Source organism: Gadus macrocephalus, chromosome 3 (genome assembly GCF_031168955.1).
Source record: "Gadus macrocephalus chromosome 3, ASM3116895v1".
Classification (NCBI taxonomy): domain Eukaryota; kingdom Metazoa; phylum Chordata; class Actinopteri; order Gadiformes; family Gadidae; genus Gadus; species Gadus macrocephalus.
The window spans coordinates 2,366,132-2,388,256 of record NC_082384.1 but is presented as its reverse complement, the minus strand read 5'-3'; the positions used below and the strand labels follow the sequence as shown (position 1 = coordinate 2,388,256).

Here is a 22,125-nt window from a genome sequence, read left to right as displayed (position 1 = left end):
ATGGGGCTCATACATGGGTCAGGTCATAGGTCACATGGGGCTCATCTATTGGTCAGGTCATAGGTCACATGTCACTCAGACACATGGGGCTCATACATGGACCAGGTCATAGGTCACATGTCCCTCAGAGACACATGGGGCTCATACATGGACCAGGTCATAGGTCACTTGTCATCCAGAGACTCATGAGTCTCATACATGGACCAGGTCATATGTCACTTGTTATCCAGAGACACGTGGGGCTCATACATGGACCAGGTCATAGGGCACTTGACATCCAGAACACATGAGGCTCATACATGGACCAGGTCACATGTCACTCAGAGACCAATTCTTTGTCACTTAAAAAATGCTTCTACTTTTGAACTACATGTGTATTGAGATGCGTTTATTACTCAGTTTAATGTCCAGCTATTTCAGTCTCAACAACAATGCTACAGCCAGTTAATTTTGAAATAATTTTGGACCACTTAACTATGTATCCTGATTAAAACATTGGCCAGATACTCATCAGCATTAAAAAGAATTTCCTCATAAGATGTCGGAAAGTATTTTTTTACCGTATTTAATCGTACCTTTGGTATTTCTGAATACCCCGGTAAACAAGTAGTTATGGACAAAAGGATCAATTAAAGAAGGCTCCAATAGGTCCATCCAGGAGGCTCACCGTTTACCTAGAGGGTGGGAGAAAAGCTTTGATTAGTTCAGGGGAGAGAGACAGCAGCGAGCTGTGATGGGGCCAGAGAAAGACGGAGGAAAGGGGAAATGTCATTAATATTCACATTAGATCCCACACACACTAAACTAATGACTGCAGCATGTCAATGCATCTCATTCCAGTCAGGTTTTACATTCAATACAATCAATCCTCACTGAAATCTATGAATTGCGATAGAAGCTCGGAAATAAGAGGAAGGCTTGATACTGCATCGGCAAAGCAGGACAACGAATAGTCTGGTGTTTTGCAGACAAATGCTTTCTTTACTTTAGATCAAAGCAAGAAACAAACGCAGTGATTCTGTTGAGTTGTGAATGTGTGAATGAAGTCATCTTCCACTTGAAGTTAGGCGAATGGTGAAGTGATAGGCAGGAGGCGAGAGCTGCTTTTAGATGGAATGTACATGCCCTGTAGAATAATATCAGATCTCTAGAAGATATTTGGTGGAGCAGAATGTCCACCGATCAGCTCCGTTAATCAGAGTGAAGAGTGGGGATCAAAACTAGTTTGCCGTCTATTTCATGGATCTGTCACCCAGCATTTCCGTTCTCCATGTATCCATAAGAGTAGGTAACGTCATGGATTAGATTTGGATTGTGATATGAGATAAGAAATTATTTAAATCTTGCCAGGAGCATGTGATATTGTCACACCAATCACAGACACACTGACTTGCGAACTTTGATAGACATTGCTCTTAAATGTTGGATGAAAAAATCATGTTAAAAAATACCCTCTTTTCTAAATGTTTATCCACGTGACTTTTTCTGTAATGATCAGTAGACGTGAGACCCCCCCACCCTCCTCCCACGCCCCCTGGCAATCACATCATGCATCTGTCATCTAGAATAACCATGATGGGACATTATGGACATAGATTCCTTCGCCCAACCCACATTGATGTATGAATTGTTGTATTGTTTGTTTGCATGGCTGAGAGTCAGCAGTGGAGAAGGGGGACAACTTTGGGAATTGGGGCATGGATGGAAAGGGTCGACAAATGAAGCTGCACTCCAATCCGAGGCTTCATCATAAAGGACTGCCAGTGTCGTCCATTATTGTACTTTACCAATTGTAATTAGTCTTGACACAGGATTCTTTTTCATTCATTACTGTTGGCTTTTGTATTAGATTGTAAATAATACTACTTATATCAAACCAAAGTAGTTGGAGAGAATGATCAAATATTTTTCTAGCTTTCTTCTATATTTGTCTAAAGTGTCCATGTGTTGGCTGTAGATCGATTCTTCCCGTCAACAACATGAAGCATCACATGACCAAGACTTCATGTTCATTGAAACAAGACCCAGACATGCAAAGACAGTTTTTTAACACTTCTTAGAGGAACACCATGTTAAGTTGGTTTAACCCCTCCCACTCGCCCCCCTCTGCAGGAAGTTCTGGGAGCACTTCATCTCAATCTGCCACCAGAACACCAGCCTTCACGGCATCACCTACGAGCAGATAAAGGCCCAGCTGGAGGCCCTGGAGCTCAAGAAGACCTATGTGCTCAACCCACTGGCCCCCGAGTTCATCCCCAGGGCCCTCCGGATTCTGCTGAGCTCCCATCAGCCCAGCCAGAACCTCCACCAACACCAACACTCACACCACCCACAGCAGCAGCACCCACAGGCAGCCACCTGCAAGCAGCAGCCTCCGGTGCAGCAGCAGGTGCAGCAACAGCAGCCTTCACAACAGCAGTCGCCTCCAAAGGTGAGAGCCTGCAGGTGCATGGATGGAAGAAGGGGTTGGATGTTGGTGTGTGTCTAATGGTGCTGAGCTAAAGGTTGACAATCTCCACTGCTGCCATCCCCCATTTAGCCTTGTGAGCACACACATGAGTATGAACTGCATTAATTTAGATTACCTTGCTGATCTTCACCAAGTCAACGAGAGACACCAGAAAAGAGTATGATGATCCCTGATGCCTCCATTGTTAGTGGTCTGCAGGGCAGGAATTTTACCTGCGGCCGCGACGGCCATGGCCGTCGTTGCTCCGCTATCTGGCCGTGATGCCCTTCTGAAAATCGTATGCCCATCGGCCACTGTGGCCTTGGTGCCCCGCGTTTTTTCTTTCCTCCTGCCTCTCTGCCCTCTACTGTCAAGTCTGCCCCGGCCACGGACTGTTAGTACATGTACTTGATTGGTCAACAAAACAGTAACGTTATCAACAAGTGGGACCAATAAAAATGCAAGCGTTACAGAGCTTTGTTGACCCGCTTCCCGATCTGTACAGCACAGCGATCCCAAAGAAGACTTGACAATATCTGTAAGCTTTTGAAAAACGATCAACAAATAGCTTTTTTTCTGAATCAAAAAGCTTTTGAGTAGCTCTTTTATCGACCAAGTAATGCGGTAGCGTCCACACAAGTTACATTTTCTCAAGCATTTCTGAAGTTCAAGCGCAGCGGAGCTTTTTGCTGCACAATAAAACTGCTTAGGATCATTAAGTGACGCCCTCGCCAGATTGGGCCAGATTTCCCGCGCATCTCGTAACACTGGCGACCCCCATGACGGCAGAGGGAGGGTTATTGTAATTTTGAAACAATCGTAATTATGTGTAACTAAAAAAAATAAAATTACTTATGCAAATTCTAATCTTATTGGCTAATGCAGTTTTAACATTAAGTAGACTGAACCGCTCGCTGCCAGCTGCCCACTGCGTATTTTCATGCCATGGGACCTTTCAATTTCAATAAAACAATTAATAATTATTAATGTAATTAAAAATAAAAAATCTAACGAAAAAATGTATATATATATATATATATATATATATATATATATATATATATATATATATATATATATATATATATATATATATATATATATATATATATATATATATATATAGTGGTTAGGATTACCCTAACCCAAAACATATGCTAATTAGATAGAAGATGGATATAAACGTGAAAAATACAAATACTATATAAAGACGCTAAAAACTTAGCGTCTTCTTCTTCTTCTGACTTCGGTCTAATTAAGTCGAACAACGTACGTAGACTGTGACGCAAACCGTCGAAAGAAGCGGAAAAAACTAGACCTGCCACACCACAGTGCTGTTGCCACACCACAGTGTGCAGCTTCGGGGCCTCAGCTGGATGCTACTTGTTTCTCCACATCCTGTTTCTAATGAGCTAGCTGTGTGTCCCTCTACCTCAGTGTGTTTCTAAAGAGCTAGCTGTGTGTCCCTCTACCTCAGTGTGTTTCTAAAGAGCTAGCTGTGTGTCCCTCTACCTCAGTGTGTTTCTAATGAGATAGCTGTGTGTCCCTCCAACTCAGTGTGTTTTCTAATGAGCTAGCTGTGTGTCCCTCCACCTCAGCCTGTTTCTAATGAGCTAGCTGTGTGTCCCTCCACCTCAGCCTGTTTCTAATGAGCTAGCTGTGTGTGTCCCTCCACCTCAGTCTGTTTCTAATGAGCTAGCTGTGTGTTACACCACATCAGTCTGTTTCTAATGAGCTAGCTGTGTGTCCCTCCACCTCAATCTGTTTCTAATTCATCCAATTTATTTTGCAGGGGAAACATGGCAACCACACGGAGCACTTTCCCCCTGAAGGATTTGGTGAGCGTTCCTTCCCGTTTTGTGACCCTGCTTCTGAAGGACACCAGGCTCATGCTGCTTACCCCAGTCTTCTCCATATGACACACCATATAGTTACAGGCCTGTCACAGTCCTGGGCTCAGCCTCTAGTCAAAGAACAGGGCTCAGCCCGTAGGCACAGGCCTGTCACAGCACTGGGCTTAGCCTGTAGGCACAGCACTGTTCACCTCTACCGCGCTGTGGGGAGAGCCATCAGTTAAGTTCACCTCTACTGCGCTGTAGGGAGGACCATCATTGAGGTTCACCTCTACCGCGCTGTAGGGAGAACAATCAGTGAGGTTAGACTCTAACGCGCTATGGTGAACTATCATTGAGGTCCACCTCCACTGTGCTGTAGGGAACCATCATTGAGGTTCATTCCTACCTCGCTGTAGGAAGGTCTGTCAAACCAGCGTCAAGCTACTGCACGTCTACACAAAGATTCGTACTGCTGCAGCACCGGGAGGAGTTGGGGGAGGGGCTGTTACTGAGGACCTCAGCCGTCAGCCAATGGGGTCGCAGAGATGATGGGCTTTAGAATAGAGCTGCTGCTGCCACAGAGGAACCCCCCCCCCCCCGCTGCGCAAATAAACGTTCACTGTATGCGTCATCGTTTGAGACTCTTTCACATGATAACTTCATATCCTCCAAAGTAATGGCAAGACATACGGAAGAGCAGGCACACACATCGCATTTACAACCCCCACGTCAACACACACACACACACACACACACACACACACACACACACACCATGTGTCTCAGAGTTGAACACATTAGGGAGCTTTTCCACATAATGTAGGGTGAGGGGAGCGACTGGACGATTAGCATAACGTCACTAGAGACCCGGCATTAAGACCACACACACACGTACACAAGGCGATCATCCATCATTATTGCACTTCATCTATCGCAGAGATTATGAGCGGCCAATAAGGGACAAGGTTGTTATTTCAAATGGAATCATCTGCACACGCACTTTACAGCGGGAGTTTACAACTATGAAGACGTATCTGCTTTACAATATGTCACCTACAGTCTCCTTTATATTCTATTGAATATGGTTTTCATAGTTTAGGGTTTGCACTCACACCTGATTGGCCAGCATGTGTTGCTCTGTTGGGGACAACCGGCCTCTGCAGAATACATGTTATAGTAATAACACATTGAGCAGAATACATGTTGGAGTAATAACACATTGAGCAGAGTACATGTTACAGTAATAACACATTGAGCAGAATACATGTTACAGTAATAACAGTCACTGTTTTGTTGTTTATATGTATATTAGAATATGTGCAGTGTTCTCCTGACCTTATGTAGAGTCACAGCTGTATTTCTTCATGATACGCCTCATGCTAACCCTGTCCTCTGTTCCCTGCAGTCCAGGCCAGCCCCGCGGTGCTGATGGGGAACCCCATCCGGGCCTTCAGCCCCCCGCTTGGCGGTACACCGGCCGCCCTGGGCAAGTCCCCCAGCCCGGTGCAGAGGATAGACCCCCACACCGGCGCCAGCATCCTCTATGTCCCGGCCGTCTACGGGGGGAACATGGTGATGTCCATGCCCCTGCCGGTGAGACCTCCCCCTGTTGCGTGCAGTGCAGGTCCTCTGTGACTGTTTGGTGTATTATTGTAGTTACTATACAGTAGGGAGAACAAGTATTTGATGCACTGCCGATTTTGCGGGTTTTCCCACTTATAAAGTATGCAGAGGTCTGCAATTTTCATCATAGGTACTCTTCAACTGTGAGACGGAATCTCGAAAATCCAGAAAATCACATTGTATGATTTTTAAGCAATTTATTTGCATTTTATTGCATGACATAAGTATTTGATCACATACCAACAAGTAAGCGTTCCGGCTCTCACAGACCTGTTGGTTATTCCCGTTTTCCACTCATTACCTGTATTAACTGCAACTGTTTGAACTTGTTACCTGTATAAAAGTCACCTGTCCACACTCGAAAAACAGACTCCAACCTCCACAATGGCCAAGACCAGAGAGTTGTGTAAGGACATCAGGGATACAATTGTAAACCTGCACAAGGCTGGGATGGGCTACAGGACAATTGGCAAGCAGCTTGGTGAGAAGGCAACAACTGTTGGCACAATTATTAGAAAATGGAAGAAGTTCAAGATGACGGTCAATCTCCCTTGGTCTGGGGCTCCATGCAAGATCTCACCTCGTGGGGCATCAATGATCATAAGGAAGGTGAGGGATCAGCCCAGAACTACATGGCAGGACCTGTTCAATGACCTGAAGAGAGCTGGGACCACAGTCTCAAAGAAAACCATTAGTAACACCCTACACCGTCATAGATTAAAATCCTGCAGCGCACGCATGGTCCCCCTGTTCAAGCCAGCGCATGTCCAGGCTCGTCTGAAGTTTGCCAATGACCATCTGGATGATCAAGAGGAGGAATGGGAGAAGGCTATGTGGTCTGATGAGACAATAATAGAGCTTTTTGGTCTAAACTCCACTCGCCGTGTTTGGAGGAAGAAGAAGGATGAGTACAACCCCAAGAACACCTTCCCAACCATGAAGCATGGAGGTGGAAACATCATTCTTTGGGGATGCTTTTCTGCAAAGGGGACAGGACGACTGCACCGTATTGAGGGGAGGATGGATGGGGCCATGTATCGCGAGATCTTGGCCAGCAACCTCCTTCCCTCAGTAAGAGCATTGAAGATGGGTTGTGGCTGGGTCTTCCAGCATGACAACGACCCGAAACACACAGCCAGGGAAACTAAGGAGTGGCTCCGGAAGAAGCATCTTACGGATGCCTAGCCATTCTGCAGACCTGAACCCAATAGAAAATCTTTGGAGGGAGATGAAAGTCTGTATTGCCCAGCGACAGCCCCGAAACCTAAAGGATCTGGAGAAGGTCTGTAGGAGGAGTGGGCCAAAATCCCTTCTGCATTGTGTGCAAACCTGGTCAAGAACTACAGGAAACGTATGATCTCCGTAATTGGAAACAAAGGTTTCTGTACCAAAATATTAAGTTCAGCTTTTCTGATGTATTAAATACTTATGTCATGCAATAAAATGCTAATTAATTACTTAAAAATCATACAATGTGATTTTCGTGATTTTTGTTTTAGATTCCGGCACTCACAGTTGAAATGTACGTCTGATAAAAATTACAGACTTTTACATGCTTTGTGAGTGGGAAAACCTGCAAAATTGGCAATGTATCAAATTCTTGTTCTCCCCACTGTAGGTATGGTAACTACTAGGCTGGGAACCAGACCAATCTGGCCTTCCTGCTCTGGGAATACGTCTACCCTCTCTCACATAGAACTTTTCTTCTCCCCGGTACGAAATGGGCCGACCATTTATCTAAAATGAGGCCGGACAAATACCGTGACGTTGCAGGCATGACGTGAGGCATTTCAACAACACTCAAGATGGCTGCTGGAGCTGGTGCTGCTGGAAGCAGTGCTGCTGGAGGCAGTGCTGGAGGCAGCGCTAGCAGGCTCAGGCTACCTCCATAGCTCTCCCAGGCCAGCTCTTCCAGGCTAGCTCTCCCAGGTTAGCTCTCCCAGGCTAGCTCTCCTTGGCTTGCTCCTCTAGGCTAGCTGTCCCTGGCTAGCTCTCCCAGGTTAACAATCCCAGCACAGTCGCCAAGTGACGGTTGAGATGTGGTCACCCCTGTGGTATAATGCATCATAGTATACTGCCGAATGTCTAGCAAGTTTCCACAATTAATGCTAAATGCTTTTTATTATGAGTACATCTTATACCAAGGCAAAGGTTTGAGAAGTGAAGCAGAGAAAATGTAGCTTCCAACCTTACTGGGCTACATGAATACGATGGGTTTCAACATTCAGCAACGCTCTACAGAGACCACTTAAGTTGTGAGCAGTACGGCTCAGTCAACAGGCTCCCTAGGGGTTCTGGGAGAATGAAGACCTATCCAACATGTCCTCAGAGCCACCCCTCTGAGGACATGTTGGACAGGTCTCTCATTGTGGGAGAATGAAGTCCACTCACTCCAAGGAATGTTCCTCCCCCTTAAGAATTTACCGTTTGGGACCCAGTGGAGCCCAAACGTAAATGTAGTTATGGCCATTTGTAATTTACGTTCCAGAAATCAGATGATAGTGAGAGGACGGTAGAATGGAGGGTGGCATTATAGTGGTGTGCCGTTCCCCAAGCGTCCACCAACCCTAACCCGCCACGCAGATCCAAAGTGCTCACAAGTTCAGGTCAAAGGCCCGAAGGCCCTTCTGAGATGTGCCTTTATTTGAGTAATCTTTTATTTTTTTGCACGTTAAGGTTTCCAGTAGGGGTGTAACGATACACGTATTTGAAATAAAACTCAAATACGTGAAGTCGGAGTTCCCCCCGGACCGTTTAGCCAAAGTATACTACTCTGACAATCTAACTACGTAGACCCCTCAGCAGCTCTCCGTCGGTATGTCGGATACGCAATGCAATTCGCCGCCCGATCAATCTTATATGTTGACAACAAACCATGTAAGCAGTGTTGTAAATAAACTTCCGAAGCTTTTCAAACCTTAATTGGTGTTTTATTGGTCCTTAAAGGTCTCATGACATGCTATTTTATGCATTCTTTAATATAGGTATTAGTGGGCAACTAACACAGTACTCAAAGACGTTCCCGAAATTCAGCCGTGGTGCAGAGTTACAGCCACTCCGAGCCAGTCGCACATTGAGCTTCCCCCAAATGCGCTGTTTTGGCGTCTGTAGGAGGGTGGGGGTGTGGCCCTGAGCAGCTTGCAGCCACGGTACCATGCGCTCTGTTTACAGTGGATGTATCGCAATGGCGAGGCGCACACAGCCATTAGCCGTGTTCTGTACATTTTCTAGAACACACGGGAGTCCTGGAGCTCTATATCCTAATATTATCATATAGCCTACATAGATATCTATATCATATAATATATTATCACGGCCAAAAGCTGTGTGAGCCGATATTATGAATCTCAAACGACCGCGTTGGGTTCTCCGACGTTCCTGGTTCTTCAACGTCCACATCAATGTGAAGTAGACTGAACCGCGACAAGGAGGAGAAAGGGATTGTTGCCGGGCAGCGCTTAGGCACCTCCGCCTCCGGCGGTGGTCCCTCAGCGGGGCTCAAGCGGGAGACATTCGCCGCCAACAATCCCTGTCTCCTCCATGTTGTGGTTCATGTTCTTGAGGGAGTCAAAGCCAAAGTTCCTTCCCCCCAATTCATTCTCAACCTTGGCTGAGATAACCCCCCCTACGAGTCTCGTTGTAGAAATACCAGAGACGAGAGTCCGACGTGTTATGCGCCATAACACCAAAAGCAGAACGGTTATCCAAATAACAAGTGTGTGTACAACACTTGCGTTACAGTCCTGGAGCTCTACATCTAAATAATATCATATAATACATAGATATCTATATCATATAATACATATTATCACGGCCAAAAGCTGTGTGCGCCTCCAGACGATATTATGAATCACAAACGACTTTGTCGGGTTCTGCGACGTCTCTGGTTCTTCCACTTTCACATCAAACTGAAGTAGACTGAACCGCGCGCTGCCTGCTGCCGGCTGCCCGCTGCCGGGCGATGGTGCCTCGTGGCAACCGGCGGCATGTCGCAGTTCATGTACTTCAGCGAGTCAAATCCAAAGTTCCTTTTCCCCAATTCAAGACAGTCTCGTTGTGGAAATACAAGAGATGTCAAAGAACCGACAAGAAACACTTGCGTTACAGTGTGTGTATTCACACACACACATGTGGCGCTCGCACGGTCGTGTCTCATTGGCGGGCCAACGTCTCTGGGCGGGCCAGGCAGAGTAAGGGGAGGAGCTTAGATGCTTTATGACGTCCTAAATAAAGACATTCCAAATCAGCGCGCTTGAGCCTCCGTTTTTTCAAAGGCGAGCAGAACAGCTAGTGCTCGTTTTACACCAAACGCAAGTTTTAGCCACTGGGGGACCATAGGCAGGCTAGGGGAACTCATATTTATGTTAGAAAACCTCATAAAGTGAGATTTTCATGTCATGGGACCTTTAAACAGCCCTTGCCGTCACTGTTGCGTCGACCAATAGGTCCTTGGCATCGACGGATAGTTAAAAAATATTGGATGCGCACGTAAGCTACGGAGAGGGTCTCCGACAGGCTCTCCAGCTACGGAGAGTGCTCTCTGTGTCTACGTACAGCACTTTAACATGCACACACATTTGAAAAGGCACCATCCAGGTGTTACTATCACCGTTGATGTGAAAAGAAAACGAGCTGTGCAAACCCAGCTCACAACACTATTTCTACAACCCCTGGCTGGGAATTCAGAAATGCAAAAGCCATAATGAAGTTTATTGGTGTTTTCATTGCTGCTGATCTACGGCCATTCTCAGTTTTTGACAAACAAGCCATTTTTTTTAAATTTCACCTGAACTATGAACCATACTGTCCTGTATCGTACCGTGACTTCAAAACCGAGGTATGTACTGAACCGTGACTTTTGTGTACTGTTACACCCCTAGTTTCCAGATTAATTGGAGCTCAAATGTGGACAGTCCCGGTTACAATCCATGTTCAGGTTTCTCAGTAGTCCTAGGAGCAAGGGCGTCGCATACTTAAAGCTGTGTTGCGTGCCCTTTGGCCTTGTTAGGAGTGCAGGCTCAGGTGGAGCAGCAGGAGCATTCTCCCCCTTCCCTCCCTAGGCAGTCCTGGGTCACCCCAGCTCCCCACTACTAGGGAGAATGTCACAACCTAGCGCTGGGTTATGCATGAGTTTACACACAATCCTATTCCTGAGGCAAATGTTGAATTATTAAAAAGAAAGTATCCATGTCCCGACCTAGTATGCACAATACTAACTCCGGAGCCGTTAGTGCATGGAATGGGTTGACAACAGGTTGAGCAGTCCAGTCCATCAGTGGTCCTAGGGTGTCCAAAGTAGGGTGACCACTTTGGACACCCTAACCTCTAACCTTAATTCTAACCCTCACCCTGGCCCCTTTGGACACCCTAACCATTACCATAACCCCTTTAGACACCTTAACTCTAACTCTAACCCTAAAGGCTCGATTCCACCGGAGGCGTACGCATTGCGGCACGGCTGCGCCACGGTCACCGCTGCTGATCGCTTCCACTCTAATCAATGAGACCATTTCCACCGGGCGCGCCGCGGAACGTTTCAGCAGCGTCCCAGGAGCAGCGTCCCAGGAGCGGCGTGCTGTGCCGCGGCGCTATCTTTCCGTCGCACTTCTATTTTTGCCGCGAGCCGCTGCTAAACCGCGTCAATTTCGACAGAGCAGATCGAGCCGGGCAGGAAGTGAAAAGTAAAAGCCATAGAGCATCCGGTCAATTTTCAAAATAAAACACAATACTCAGCTCATGTAACTTCACATCAACATTATTACGTCATGACCGGTGGCACCAGGTCAGCAGTCAATCAATCAAAGGGTCGGCAACATGGACGACGAGAGACTCATTGTCGAAGTTCAGCAACATGAAGTCATTTATGTACCAAATCATCCTTTTTATAAGGAAAATGTCAGAAAGGACAAAGCGTGGCATTTAATTTCAATAGTTTTGGGAGTGGAAGGTGAGTGCATTAGGTTTAGGATTATCGCGTGATCTCGCGTGAATACGGCTGGCTCGCAAGGCAGCGCTACGCTGCCGTTACGCGCCCGGTAGGAATGGACGCAGGGCAGAGGACGCAGCCGTTCCGCGGCCCGTACGTGTCCGGTGGAATCCCGGTGTAACGGGGCTTGGCAGCAATAATGCTCCGATGCCTGCCGGATGTTGAATCACATCCAAGCATCAAGGGGCATAGCCTGAGGTCATCAGGTTAGTGGAGCTAAATACCAAAGTATTGGCAATGGGCAAATGCTTATCTAAACACCACTCTTGTCTCGTACAGATGTGCATACCGTTACAAATGTGATTCGTTCAAATGAGTCCAAAACAACCGAGTTTGAAGGCACACTGGTCAATGTTTTCTGTTCTTTTGTTGGTTTGTCAGCAGCATGGCGGTGGTTCATGGTGCTTTAACTTCTCATATGTTTTCTCCCAGCTACCGTGGGCCGGCTACCCCAACCGCTTCGCCATGGACCCGCGAATCATGAACCACCAGGCGGCCATGGCCTACAACTTCAACCTGCTGCAGGCCCAAAACCGCGGGCCGTCCCTACCCTACGGCGCGGTGGGCCACCCCTCACCCCTGGGCCTGGCCCAGCCCAGCCCGGACAAGGAGCTGCACGTTGACCCCCTCAGGAACGGTGGGTCCCTGGCCCCTTCTAGCTCTCAACACATGTTTTATAAATGCCATTAAACAAAGTCCAAGACCACTTAGGGTACGATATCTCTAAAGGAGGTTTTTGTATTTTCTTTAGCTTGTAAAATGAGGTAATCTTGTGGCCGCAATCATTGTAAATGTTTCTGGGCTTGTTTTCCAGGTAAATTGGAAGGCTGTCCAAAGCCCGAGCAGAGTCGTCTGCAGACGCCAGAACGCAAACTTGCAGAGTTGAAGGACAAGCAGGCGAGTCACACGCACTGACCTCTTCTTCCTTTCACACCCTCACTCACAGACCATCCAACATAGACCACAGTGGTCAAGGGTGTCCCAGGGCCGAGAACTCACACTCTCACGTGTCTCTCAGGGGGACGTGGACGCGGGGCGAGGCCTGGAGTCCCACATCGACGGCCCGGGGGCCTTCCCCAACACCATGCTCAATCGCAAGGACCCCTCGGCAGGCCAGAGACCCCTCAACTACCACCTGACTCCCCCGAACCAGGGCTTTGTCCCGCACCCGTCCGGGGGGCGCCCCTTCCCCCAGCAGTACCCAGTCTCCAGGCTGCCCTACCGGGTGGGCCAGCCCTCGCAACACCCGGCCATGGGCCAGCAGTCGCAGCTCGGCACCGCCTACTCGGGCGGGAACCACAACCCCGCCTTCTTCGGTGGACCCGTCCCCTCACACAGGGGAGTGCACTCCCCCACCCTGGATGGCTCCGAGTCCGTGGACGATGGGGCCGGCTCCATGAGGGCTCCCATGGGGGCCCACGCGGCTGGCCACCACCCCGGCCTCCTGCAGCCCGGCAGGGTCAACAACTTTGGTGAAGAAGGGCCGGACGGTGGCCCGGCGGACAGCCTGGGTGAGTGGAGCTCCAAGACCACTAGCACCGCTAGCAAACCCGTTGTGAAACAAGTCTTGAAAAGAGCATTCATTTTGTGTGAGTGTGGAGGGTTCCGCTGCATCCCGCTGACTAATCCTGTGTCCCCACAGACCTGCAAGGCTCTCTTGCGCTGGAGGTCCTCAGCCAGCAGCAGCAGGCGGCGAGGCTGGGCCAGTGGGGGGAGCCTGGGGGGCCCTTCCTCCAGGGCGGCATGGCCTTCCCTCTGCCTCCGCAGCTTGCCCACCTGGCCCAGCCCGGCATGGTCCAGCCCGGCATGGCCCAGCCCGGCCTGCCTCGCTTCCCCCACCAGCTACTGAGGGCGGCCTGGGGCCTTGGGGGCAGCACGGAGGAGGAGGGGGCCTCGCCGGGCGCACCTGGGACCTCGTTCACCAGGTGAGACACCCCCTGTGATGAGAAGGAGGTTATTAAGGACCTGGTTCACCAGGTGAGACACGTCCCTGTGATGAGTATGAGGTTATTAAGGATCTCGTTCACCAGGTGAGACACGCCCTGTGATAAGTAGGAGGCTATTAAGGACCTGGTTCACCAGGTGAGACACGCCATGTGATGAGTCTGAGGTTATTAAGGACCTTGTTCACCAGGTGAGAAACGCCCCTGTGATAAGTAGGAGGTTACTAAAGACAGAACATGAAGTCCTGCTGGACAAGTCTCTGGATAACTGGAATCTCTTTGCCTATTCCTGTGTCCGGCCCCCCCAGGTACCCGGGCCTCCTGAGGGAGATGACCCCCCAGGAGCAGGCTGATCCCAGGGAGCAGACGGAGATGCAACCCCCCCCCCAGTCCCGCCTCCTCCAGTACCGTCAGGTCCAGTCCCGTTCCCCCGGAGACCCCTCCTCGCCGTCCGCCGCCTCATCCAATCACATGGCGGCATTCCCCACGGGGCCATACCCCCAGGACCCGGGCCGAGACCTCCTGGCAGACCTGGGCGCCCAACAGCAGCTCCACCAACAGCACCCTGGCACCGCCCTCTATAACCACGGCTCCTACCCCCACCATCATACCCTGGGCCCTCCCGCCTCCCCCCCGCTCTCCCAGGCCAAGTACCTGCCTCCGGAGGCCCAGTGGTCTCACGGGGGAGCTGCATCAGGTGGACCACCTCCTCCGCAGCAGAGCCACCTGCTCGGGAACCAAGGCCACAGCTTTCCGTACGGGATGCCCGTAATGGGACACCCCAGTAGGCAGGAGCAGGTCCATCTGATGCAGCTCCACCACCAGCAGCAGCAGCAGCAGAGCCAGGGACCAGGTGCGGAGACGTACCACCACCCCCTGTCTCCCAGGACCACAGCGGCAACCACGGCTCTCCACAACGTAGACGAGGTGAGAAGACTCCTGACCCCGTGACCTTAAAGGGGACATATTATACCACCAGGTGTGAGTGTGATTAGCCTTACAAGCCGTTTCGAAAATCTGCCCCCTATGACATCACTAGTGGGCGTCTCCACCTAGATCTGTGCTGGATAGATGAGCAACGTTTACTTCAGTTCCCTGGGTAGGCTGGTAGACTGATCTATCCAGCACAGATCTAGGTGGACACGCCCACTAGTGATGTCATTTGGGGCCAATTTTCTAAACGGCTTGTAAGGCTAATCACACTCACACCTGGTGGTATAATACGTCCCCTTTAAGAGTCACGGTGATCAGTGAGTTCGAGTTCTGCCCTGGCTGCAGACCGGGACAGAGAAGAGAGTCACCAGTTCACTGATGGCCCACCATCAGAACCAGTCTCAGCAGAACAGAATGGCTTTTGGTAGCCCTTGGCTTGATGAGGAGGTTTCAGATGAGGATCCTGCTACCTTATCCAGCGCAGTCTTAACCATCTTATTTACAATGTAGTTGTGGAGCTAGAAGGTGAGGTACCGGGAGCGGTCCCATGTTACCATGGTCCCAAGACAGGCTACCGTGTGTCTTCTTCGATGGTACCAGGTTGTAGACAGTCTCTATCTCCTCCTCCCCAGTACGAGCCCAGGGGCCCCGGGCGGCCCCTATACCAGCGGCGGATCTCCTCAACCTACCCCGACGAGCCCTCCCCCTCCGGCACCCATACCAGCCTATCCCAGCAGGTCCAGCTCTGCCAGCCGGACCCCCAGGAGCACCCCCACGACCATGGCCACGGCCACACACAGCAGCCCGGCCACGCCCCCTACGGTTATCCCCCGGGCGAGCTGTGGCCCAGTAACGGAGGAGGAGCCCCCGGCGCCTTCCACAACATTCCATGCAACGGCGCCGGCTCTTTAGCCCACCACCGAGAGCTGCTAGGTAGATACCCCCCCCCCCCCCCCCCCACCAACACGGAGAGCTGCTAGGTAGATACCCCCCCACCCCCACCACGAGAGCTGCTAGGTAGGTACCTACCTAGCAGCGTCCTGTAGCTCTGACCTAGCTGCTCTCCTGTAGCTTCAGTCCCTCTACTCTAATGCCGCTTTTCCACCGCACATGTAGCTCGACTCGACACGACTCGACACGACACGACTCGACACGGTAGCACCACGGGTCCTTTTCCACCGCGAATAGTACCTCCTGGACGTGGGCGGGGTCGGCTGCGCGAAAGGGCCGTGACGTATTTTTGTACGCGACGCAAACAACACCTACGCAACCCACACATGGACAGAACCCACATAACAACAATGGAGGACATCGATGCGATGGTATTCGTGTTCGTATTATTAGCTGGCATGTTGAAGAAGTTGAAGAAGTGGAATATGTTGGCTGCGGCGCTGCTATGGCTGTTACCAGCATGGTTGCCATGTCGCTCTCGTGACTTCGTCACACTCTCTGGCCAATCAGTGGCCGGCCGTCTGCCGACGTCACCTTTTAGCATCGGCTCAGCTCGCTTGGAACCTAGAGCGAGGCGGTACTAGAAAAAGCAGCCACTTCAGGTACCAGATACCATGTTTTCGTGGTGGAAACGCAAAAAATGCGAGCTGAGTCGAGTCGAGTCGTGTCGAGCTGGTACCATGCAGTGGAAAAGCGGCATAACATGTCTTCCCTCTTTCTGTAGCTTCAGTCCCTCTACTCTAACCTGTCTCCTCTCCTGTAGCTTCAGTCCCTCTACTCTAATCTGTCTCCTCTCCTGCTCTAGCTTCAGTCCCTCTACTCTTAACCTGTCTCCTCCTGTTTCTTCATACCCTCTACTCTAACCTCGTCTCCTCCTCTCCTGCAGCGGTGTCCTCCAAGGCCCTCCGGCCCACGGGGGAGGAGCAAGGCAAAGCGGAGGGGCCAGCAGGGCAGCAGCAGCCGCCGCAGCCCCCAGCTGGAGCCAGCCTCCCGCACCTTGGACAATTCCCCCCTCTCATGCCCCACGCCAAGCTGCAGCAGCAACAGCAACAACAGCAACAACAGCAGCAGCAGCAACAGCAGCAGCAGCAGCAGCAACAACAGCAGCAGCAGCAACAACAGCAGCAGCAGCAGCAGGGCCCTCCAGAATCTGGGCAGGGGCCCCCCAACCAGGCCAAGCCCCCCACCATGTCGTATGCCAGTGCCCTGCGGGCCCCGCCCAAGCCCCGGCCCGCCGCCCGGCCTGAGCAGTCCAAGAAGAACAGCGACCCGCTCTCGCTGCTGCAGGAGCTAAGCATCGGCAGCTCCAACGGCAGTAACGGGTACTACTCCTACTTTAAGTAAGCCTCTGTAAGGCACCACCTCAACTACTTGGCCCATCCCTGAGTACTTAAACTCCTCCCCATCCCTCCTCAAGAAGTGATATTTAAATATAAAAAAAAAAATATATATAAAAAAGGTAAAACTGTGAAACTAAATAAAAAAAGGGATAAAATATCTGGTGAAAAAGTGCTATCAATAGTTTTTTGTTTTGTTGGTTTTTTTCAGCCTTTTTGTTTTATCTGTTATAGTCAAATCTTCTCACATATTCACATATCTGTGAAGAACAAAGACCTAAGTATATATATAAGGAACGCATTACCGTATGTATACATACTCATTATGTATATATGAATATATACTTATATTATGTAAACTTGTAAATGTACGTAATTCAGAAAAAAAAACAAAAGAAAAAAAAAATCCTAAATTTGAAAAAAGCCTAAAAAGATGTGACTTAGTTGACCACTTAGCAGCCAGGACGTTTTCTTACAAGCTGAAGGGTGAGTGCTGACCGAGGGACTACTCAGACCGCCAGGGCTCTTCGTGGTTTCCTATCTTTCCGTTCCAGTGGTCTTTGTACGCCTGGTTTTTTTCCTATTTCTATAGTTGCAGTAAAAACAAAACAAAAAAGACCAAAAAGATGTTGCTAAGTGGTCAGCTGACTCGGTGTATAGAAGTAGACCTGTTTTCTCTAATCTGTACATAGATAAACATCATAATGAATTGTTTGCCACAGACAGAAGTCCACGTTAGCGTTCAACTGAGAACAGATCTTCTGCTTCTCCTCCCCACTGGGACTTTTTATTTGACCTAAAGCGTGGTTACACATTGATTACGTTTGCCTGATTATAATTACTTTAACACTTAAACCGAACACGTTTGTTGTTTTGCATTTTGATTTTCTTTGTTGTAATTTTTTTTCTTTCAAAATGGCTATTATTCTGTACAATTATAGAAACTATCTCACACTCAATCATGTTTCATTTAAAAAAACAAAAACAAAAAACAGGTTATGAAGGAAATCATTGTCCTAAACACATGATCTACAGCAGAGGAAGAGGCCCTCCAGGAGGCGCACACACACACAGACACGCACACCCAGATGCGCACGCTCATGCAGGCATGCCTCGGCGGAAGAGGAGGACTGTCCCTACAAGGCTCCACAGGCCTCCTGGGTCATAGGGCAGGGCTACATGGAGGAATGCGTCTCCATACACTTGGTTAGGGGGTTTGTAGGAGGTCAGGTTCTCATCTCCAGGGGGAAACGCTGGCGTGTCTGAGGAAGTTGTCCCAGGGGTGTAAAGGTGAAAAGGCTAGTCTTTAAGAAAGTGTTTATAGAGGCGAGGTCAGAGGGTCAAGTTGACTACATGTATCCCATCAGTTTTTAGGTTGGTTTCATTCAGAGGGATTGATAACTCACTGGCTGAAGGCCTAAAAGTAACTGAACAATTGTATTTACCATCTGAGATAGGTTACCAGCTGGCTGTACTTTATTATTTATCTTCTTTTTAATACCTAAACATAAAAGATAAAATGCCAAAAGAAGTGGCACATATCAGAAGATGGATGATGAGGATTAGGATGGTCAGATGGTTAGGAGAGCGGACTGGAGGCCGCTGGGGAGGGATCGCCGTGGGACTCCTAGGAGCTCCGGAGAGGCTTGGGTAACAACAGTCAGCAGTAGTTTAATAGAGACCATTCAGTCCATTACAAATGCATACTTGTAAATACACATTTTCTAGAGATTTCCAAAAAAGAAAAAGAAAAGAAAAAGGTTTTGGGGAGTGCCCCCCAATTGGACGTGCTGTCTCAGAGAGGCGTGTCCTTTTTAATTATGCAAATCCCTCTCACACACACTCCCCAGCGTCCATGTTGCAGGGGGGTGCAGGCGACCTGATTGATGTTGTGAGATAGTTTCTGGCTGAGGAGCCCCCCGAAGCGTGGTTTCTGGCGGAGAGGGGGGTTCTTTCTTTGAACTCTTGTTTGACCTTTCGTTCCGTGCATGTTCAGCTGACCAGACTGATTTTAACCCCTCCCCCTCTGTTTTTCTCAAGCTCTTTGTATTGATTTGTGGGGGGTGGATAAGTAAACAGGTTTATGTTCACAATACAATACAAATTTGAGTATATTATTTGATGTGTACAATGACTTGTGACATTATAGAAAAAAACATATTCTACTATTTTACTACCATGCCCATGGAATATGTACTGGTCGTGTGAGTTTTTTTCTGTTCTCTACTTATTTAGCATGGCTGTGCTCATGTTGCTCGCTACCAGGTGCCATTATTATTTTCAATTTCTGTCGGAAACAAACCAGTTCAGAACCATTTTCCACAAATGATTTGAACAAGTTACGCGATACAAGAGCTCCTCAAACGGCCTCATCCTGCTCTTCAGTGGTATGTTTAAAACACCACCAGGCCTCTGCTCCACCAGGCCCACCTCCTCCCCCTCCTAAACCAAACCCCAGGCCCTCCCCCTCCTGAACCACTCCCCAGGCCCACCTCCTGCTGAGCATGAACGGTCCCAGACCCCAGGGAACGTTCATCAGTTTGGGATAAAGGTACACGCGCACAGCAGCATTTGTACTGCTCTTCTAATGGTAGAACTGATGGCCCAGTGGTCAGCGAGGCACCGGCAGCCAGCCAGAGACCAGCGTGTTCTGGTGAGACACCCCCCCCCCCCCTGTTCTGCAGTAGGTGGAGGCACCTCTCAAAGCTCCAGCACCCTTCAGGCCGTTCACTAGAACTGTTTACTAGAGATGTTCTGATCCGTTGGCTGGTGGGCCTCATAGCAGATTTAGACTGTGTTTCAAAGGATTCTTTTAACTCTTATCTTTTTTGGGGGGGGGGGGGGGGGGGGGGTTGTTTTCTGTTTCTCTATTAAAGTGTTTTTCTTTTTTAATGAAGTTTATTGGAAATCTTGGTCTTTGTGTGTGTGTGTGTGTGTGTGTGTGTGTGTGTGTACTGGGACAGATCAAGCCTCAGTGCTACACTATATTCTTTTTGCCAAACTTAATTTATTTTTTAAATATTGCTTACCTCCTAGTGCATCCCGCAATGTCTTGCGATATTGATATCCCCCCTCAGAATGTTTTGACGGCTCCGCGGTCAACACTCCCAAGTAAGACGTTATGTCTTATTCAAACATCGCGCCGAACCGCATATCAACAAACAAGTCTCAAGATCTTTACGGTCCCATGGCATGAAAGTGTCACTTTATGAGGTTTTCTAACATTAATATGAGTTCTCCTAGTCTGCCTATGGTCCCCCAGTAGCTTGAAATGGCGTTAGGTGTAAAACAAGCCCTAGGTATCCTGCTCTGCCTTTGAAAAAACAAAGGTCAGACGCGCCAATTTGGAATTTTCCCCTTATGTCATCATACGGAGACATGCTACCTCCCCTTTCTCTGCTTAGCCCGCCCAGAGAATTTGGCCCGCCAATGAGACGATGAGTTACGAACATGGTTGGTGTTATGGCGGATAACACGTCGGGTTCTCTGACGTCTCTGGTATTTTCACAACGACACTTGTAGTGGGGGTTATCTCAGCAATGGTTGAGAAGGAATTGGGGGGAAAGGAACTTTGGCTAGGCTCCCTGAAGTACATGAACTGTGACATGGAGGAGAAAGGGATTGTTGCCCTCGATTGTTGACCGCGATTGTCTCCCGCCGGAGCCCCGCTGCCGAGGCGTTGGTGCCTCGGCAGTGGGCAGCCGGCCTCCGGCAGGAGACAATCGAGGGCAACAATCCCTTTCTCCTCCATGTCCGGGTTTAGTCTACTTCAGATTGTTGTGGAAGTGGAGGGTTATCTCAGCCATGGTTGAGAAGGTATTGGGGGGGAAAGGAACTTTGGCTTTGACTCCCTGAAGTACATGAACCACTACATAGAGGAGTAATTTCAGATTCATATCCTCTGGCGGTGCACACAGCTTTTGACCGTGATATATATATATATATATTATATGATATAGATATCTATGTTTAATATATTATTCAGATATAGAGCTCCAGGACTCCCGCCGATTAATTAACAATTAATCCTGCGCCCCCTCCCTTCTCCGTTCCATTTGGGAACATGTTTGGTTTCATTTCACTTGTTTCGTTTATTGGGAACATGTTTGGTTTCATTTCACTTGTTCCTCTCCCCCTCCCCCACTCAAGCCTGTGCTTTATTTCACGACTCTTCTTAATGCTGTGGAATGCTCCGTTCACTTGCATGGGCCTTCCCAACTTCCGGCGGTCAATTATTTTTTGATAATTGACCGTTGCTAAGCATGTAATGACCGCTGTCAAGGAAAGTGTTTTTTTGCCTCAAATTCACGTCTTTCATATCCCTCCGCAAATAGTCCGGTAATTTGTCAACCCCAGCGCATTCGGTTGTATCTGTCAACGTATTTGGCAAACTATTTCTCTGCTGATCAACAAATTGTAAAAAGACACACCATGTGAAGTTATTTTTTCGTTTTGGCAAGTAGCTATGTAATAAGCGGTATAATGTATAGAACACCGGTCATTTTTGAAAATAAGCCGCTTCAGGGCGAAGCAAGACACCTCCGCTTCGCTCTGTCTGGGCTTATTTTCCCCTATATTTTCCCGATAATGACCAGCGTTATATACATTATCCCTTAGTTTCACTAAGGTGCTTCTGTAAATGAACACAATTTTCAGTTTCAGAAGAAGCTGTTTGTTATTATTATTATTATTTTCAACTAACCAATAGTTGGCATGTATTAAAAAAATATCAATGCCCTTTGAGCTCTGAATAACAGTTAAAGCCATTGAATAATTTATTTGCATGCATAGACCAATGTGTGGCGAAGAGCCAAAGAATCAACACCAAGCGCCACAAATTGATTCTGCTTCTTTTTTTTATTAAGCGATGTTCTGCGTTGTGTTTGATTGTTGGTGTGATGGGTAGAGAAGGACCACGGGACACAGTTGTTCGGAGTTGTGTACGCTTGGCAATTTATTCCCCAACAGTGGAAATTCTTCAATAGTCGCCTTGGATCTAGGGTCAAACATGAAACAAGAATTAGAAAATACTCTTTGACCCAACAAAATGTAAAAATAAATACATATA

General features: G+C 48.6%; 1 protein-coding gene across 5 annotated transcripts in view; it reads left to right on the top strand.

Moving 5' to 3' along the window:
• helz (helicase with zinc finger) overlaps window positions 1-19,247 on the top strand; it is a 123,464-nt gene extending 104,217 nt beyond the window's left edge. For all 5 annotated transcript variants that reach the window (XM_060046062.1, XM_060046066.1, XM_060046064.1 and 2 more), the window contains 10 exons: window positions 2,113-2,431; window positions 4,242-4,287; window positions 5,690-5,877; window positions 12,326-12,530; window positions 12,708-12,790; window positions 12,912-13,404; window positions 13,536-13,818; window positions 14,145-14,763; window positions 15,402-15,702; window positions 16,607-19,247. In XM_060046062.1, the coding sequence (XP_059902045.1) occupies window positions 2,113-2,431; window positions 4,242-4,287; window positions 5,690-5,877; window positions 12,326-12,530; window positions 12,708-12,790; window positions 12,912-13,404; window positions 13,536-13,818; window positions 14,145-14,763; window positions 15,402-15,702; window positions 16,607-17,064 (2,995 nt within the window). In that variant the 3' untranslated portion in view covers window positions 17,065-19,247. The remainder of the gene's footprint in view (window positions 1-2,112; window positions 2,432-4,241; window positions 4,288-5,689; window positions 5,878-12,325; window positions 12,531-12,707; window positions 12,791-12,911; window positions 13,405-13,535; window positions 13,819-14,144; window positions 14,764-15,401; window positions 15,703-16,606) is intronic.
• Window positions 19,248-22,125: the final 2,878 nt, after the last annotated feature.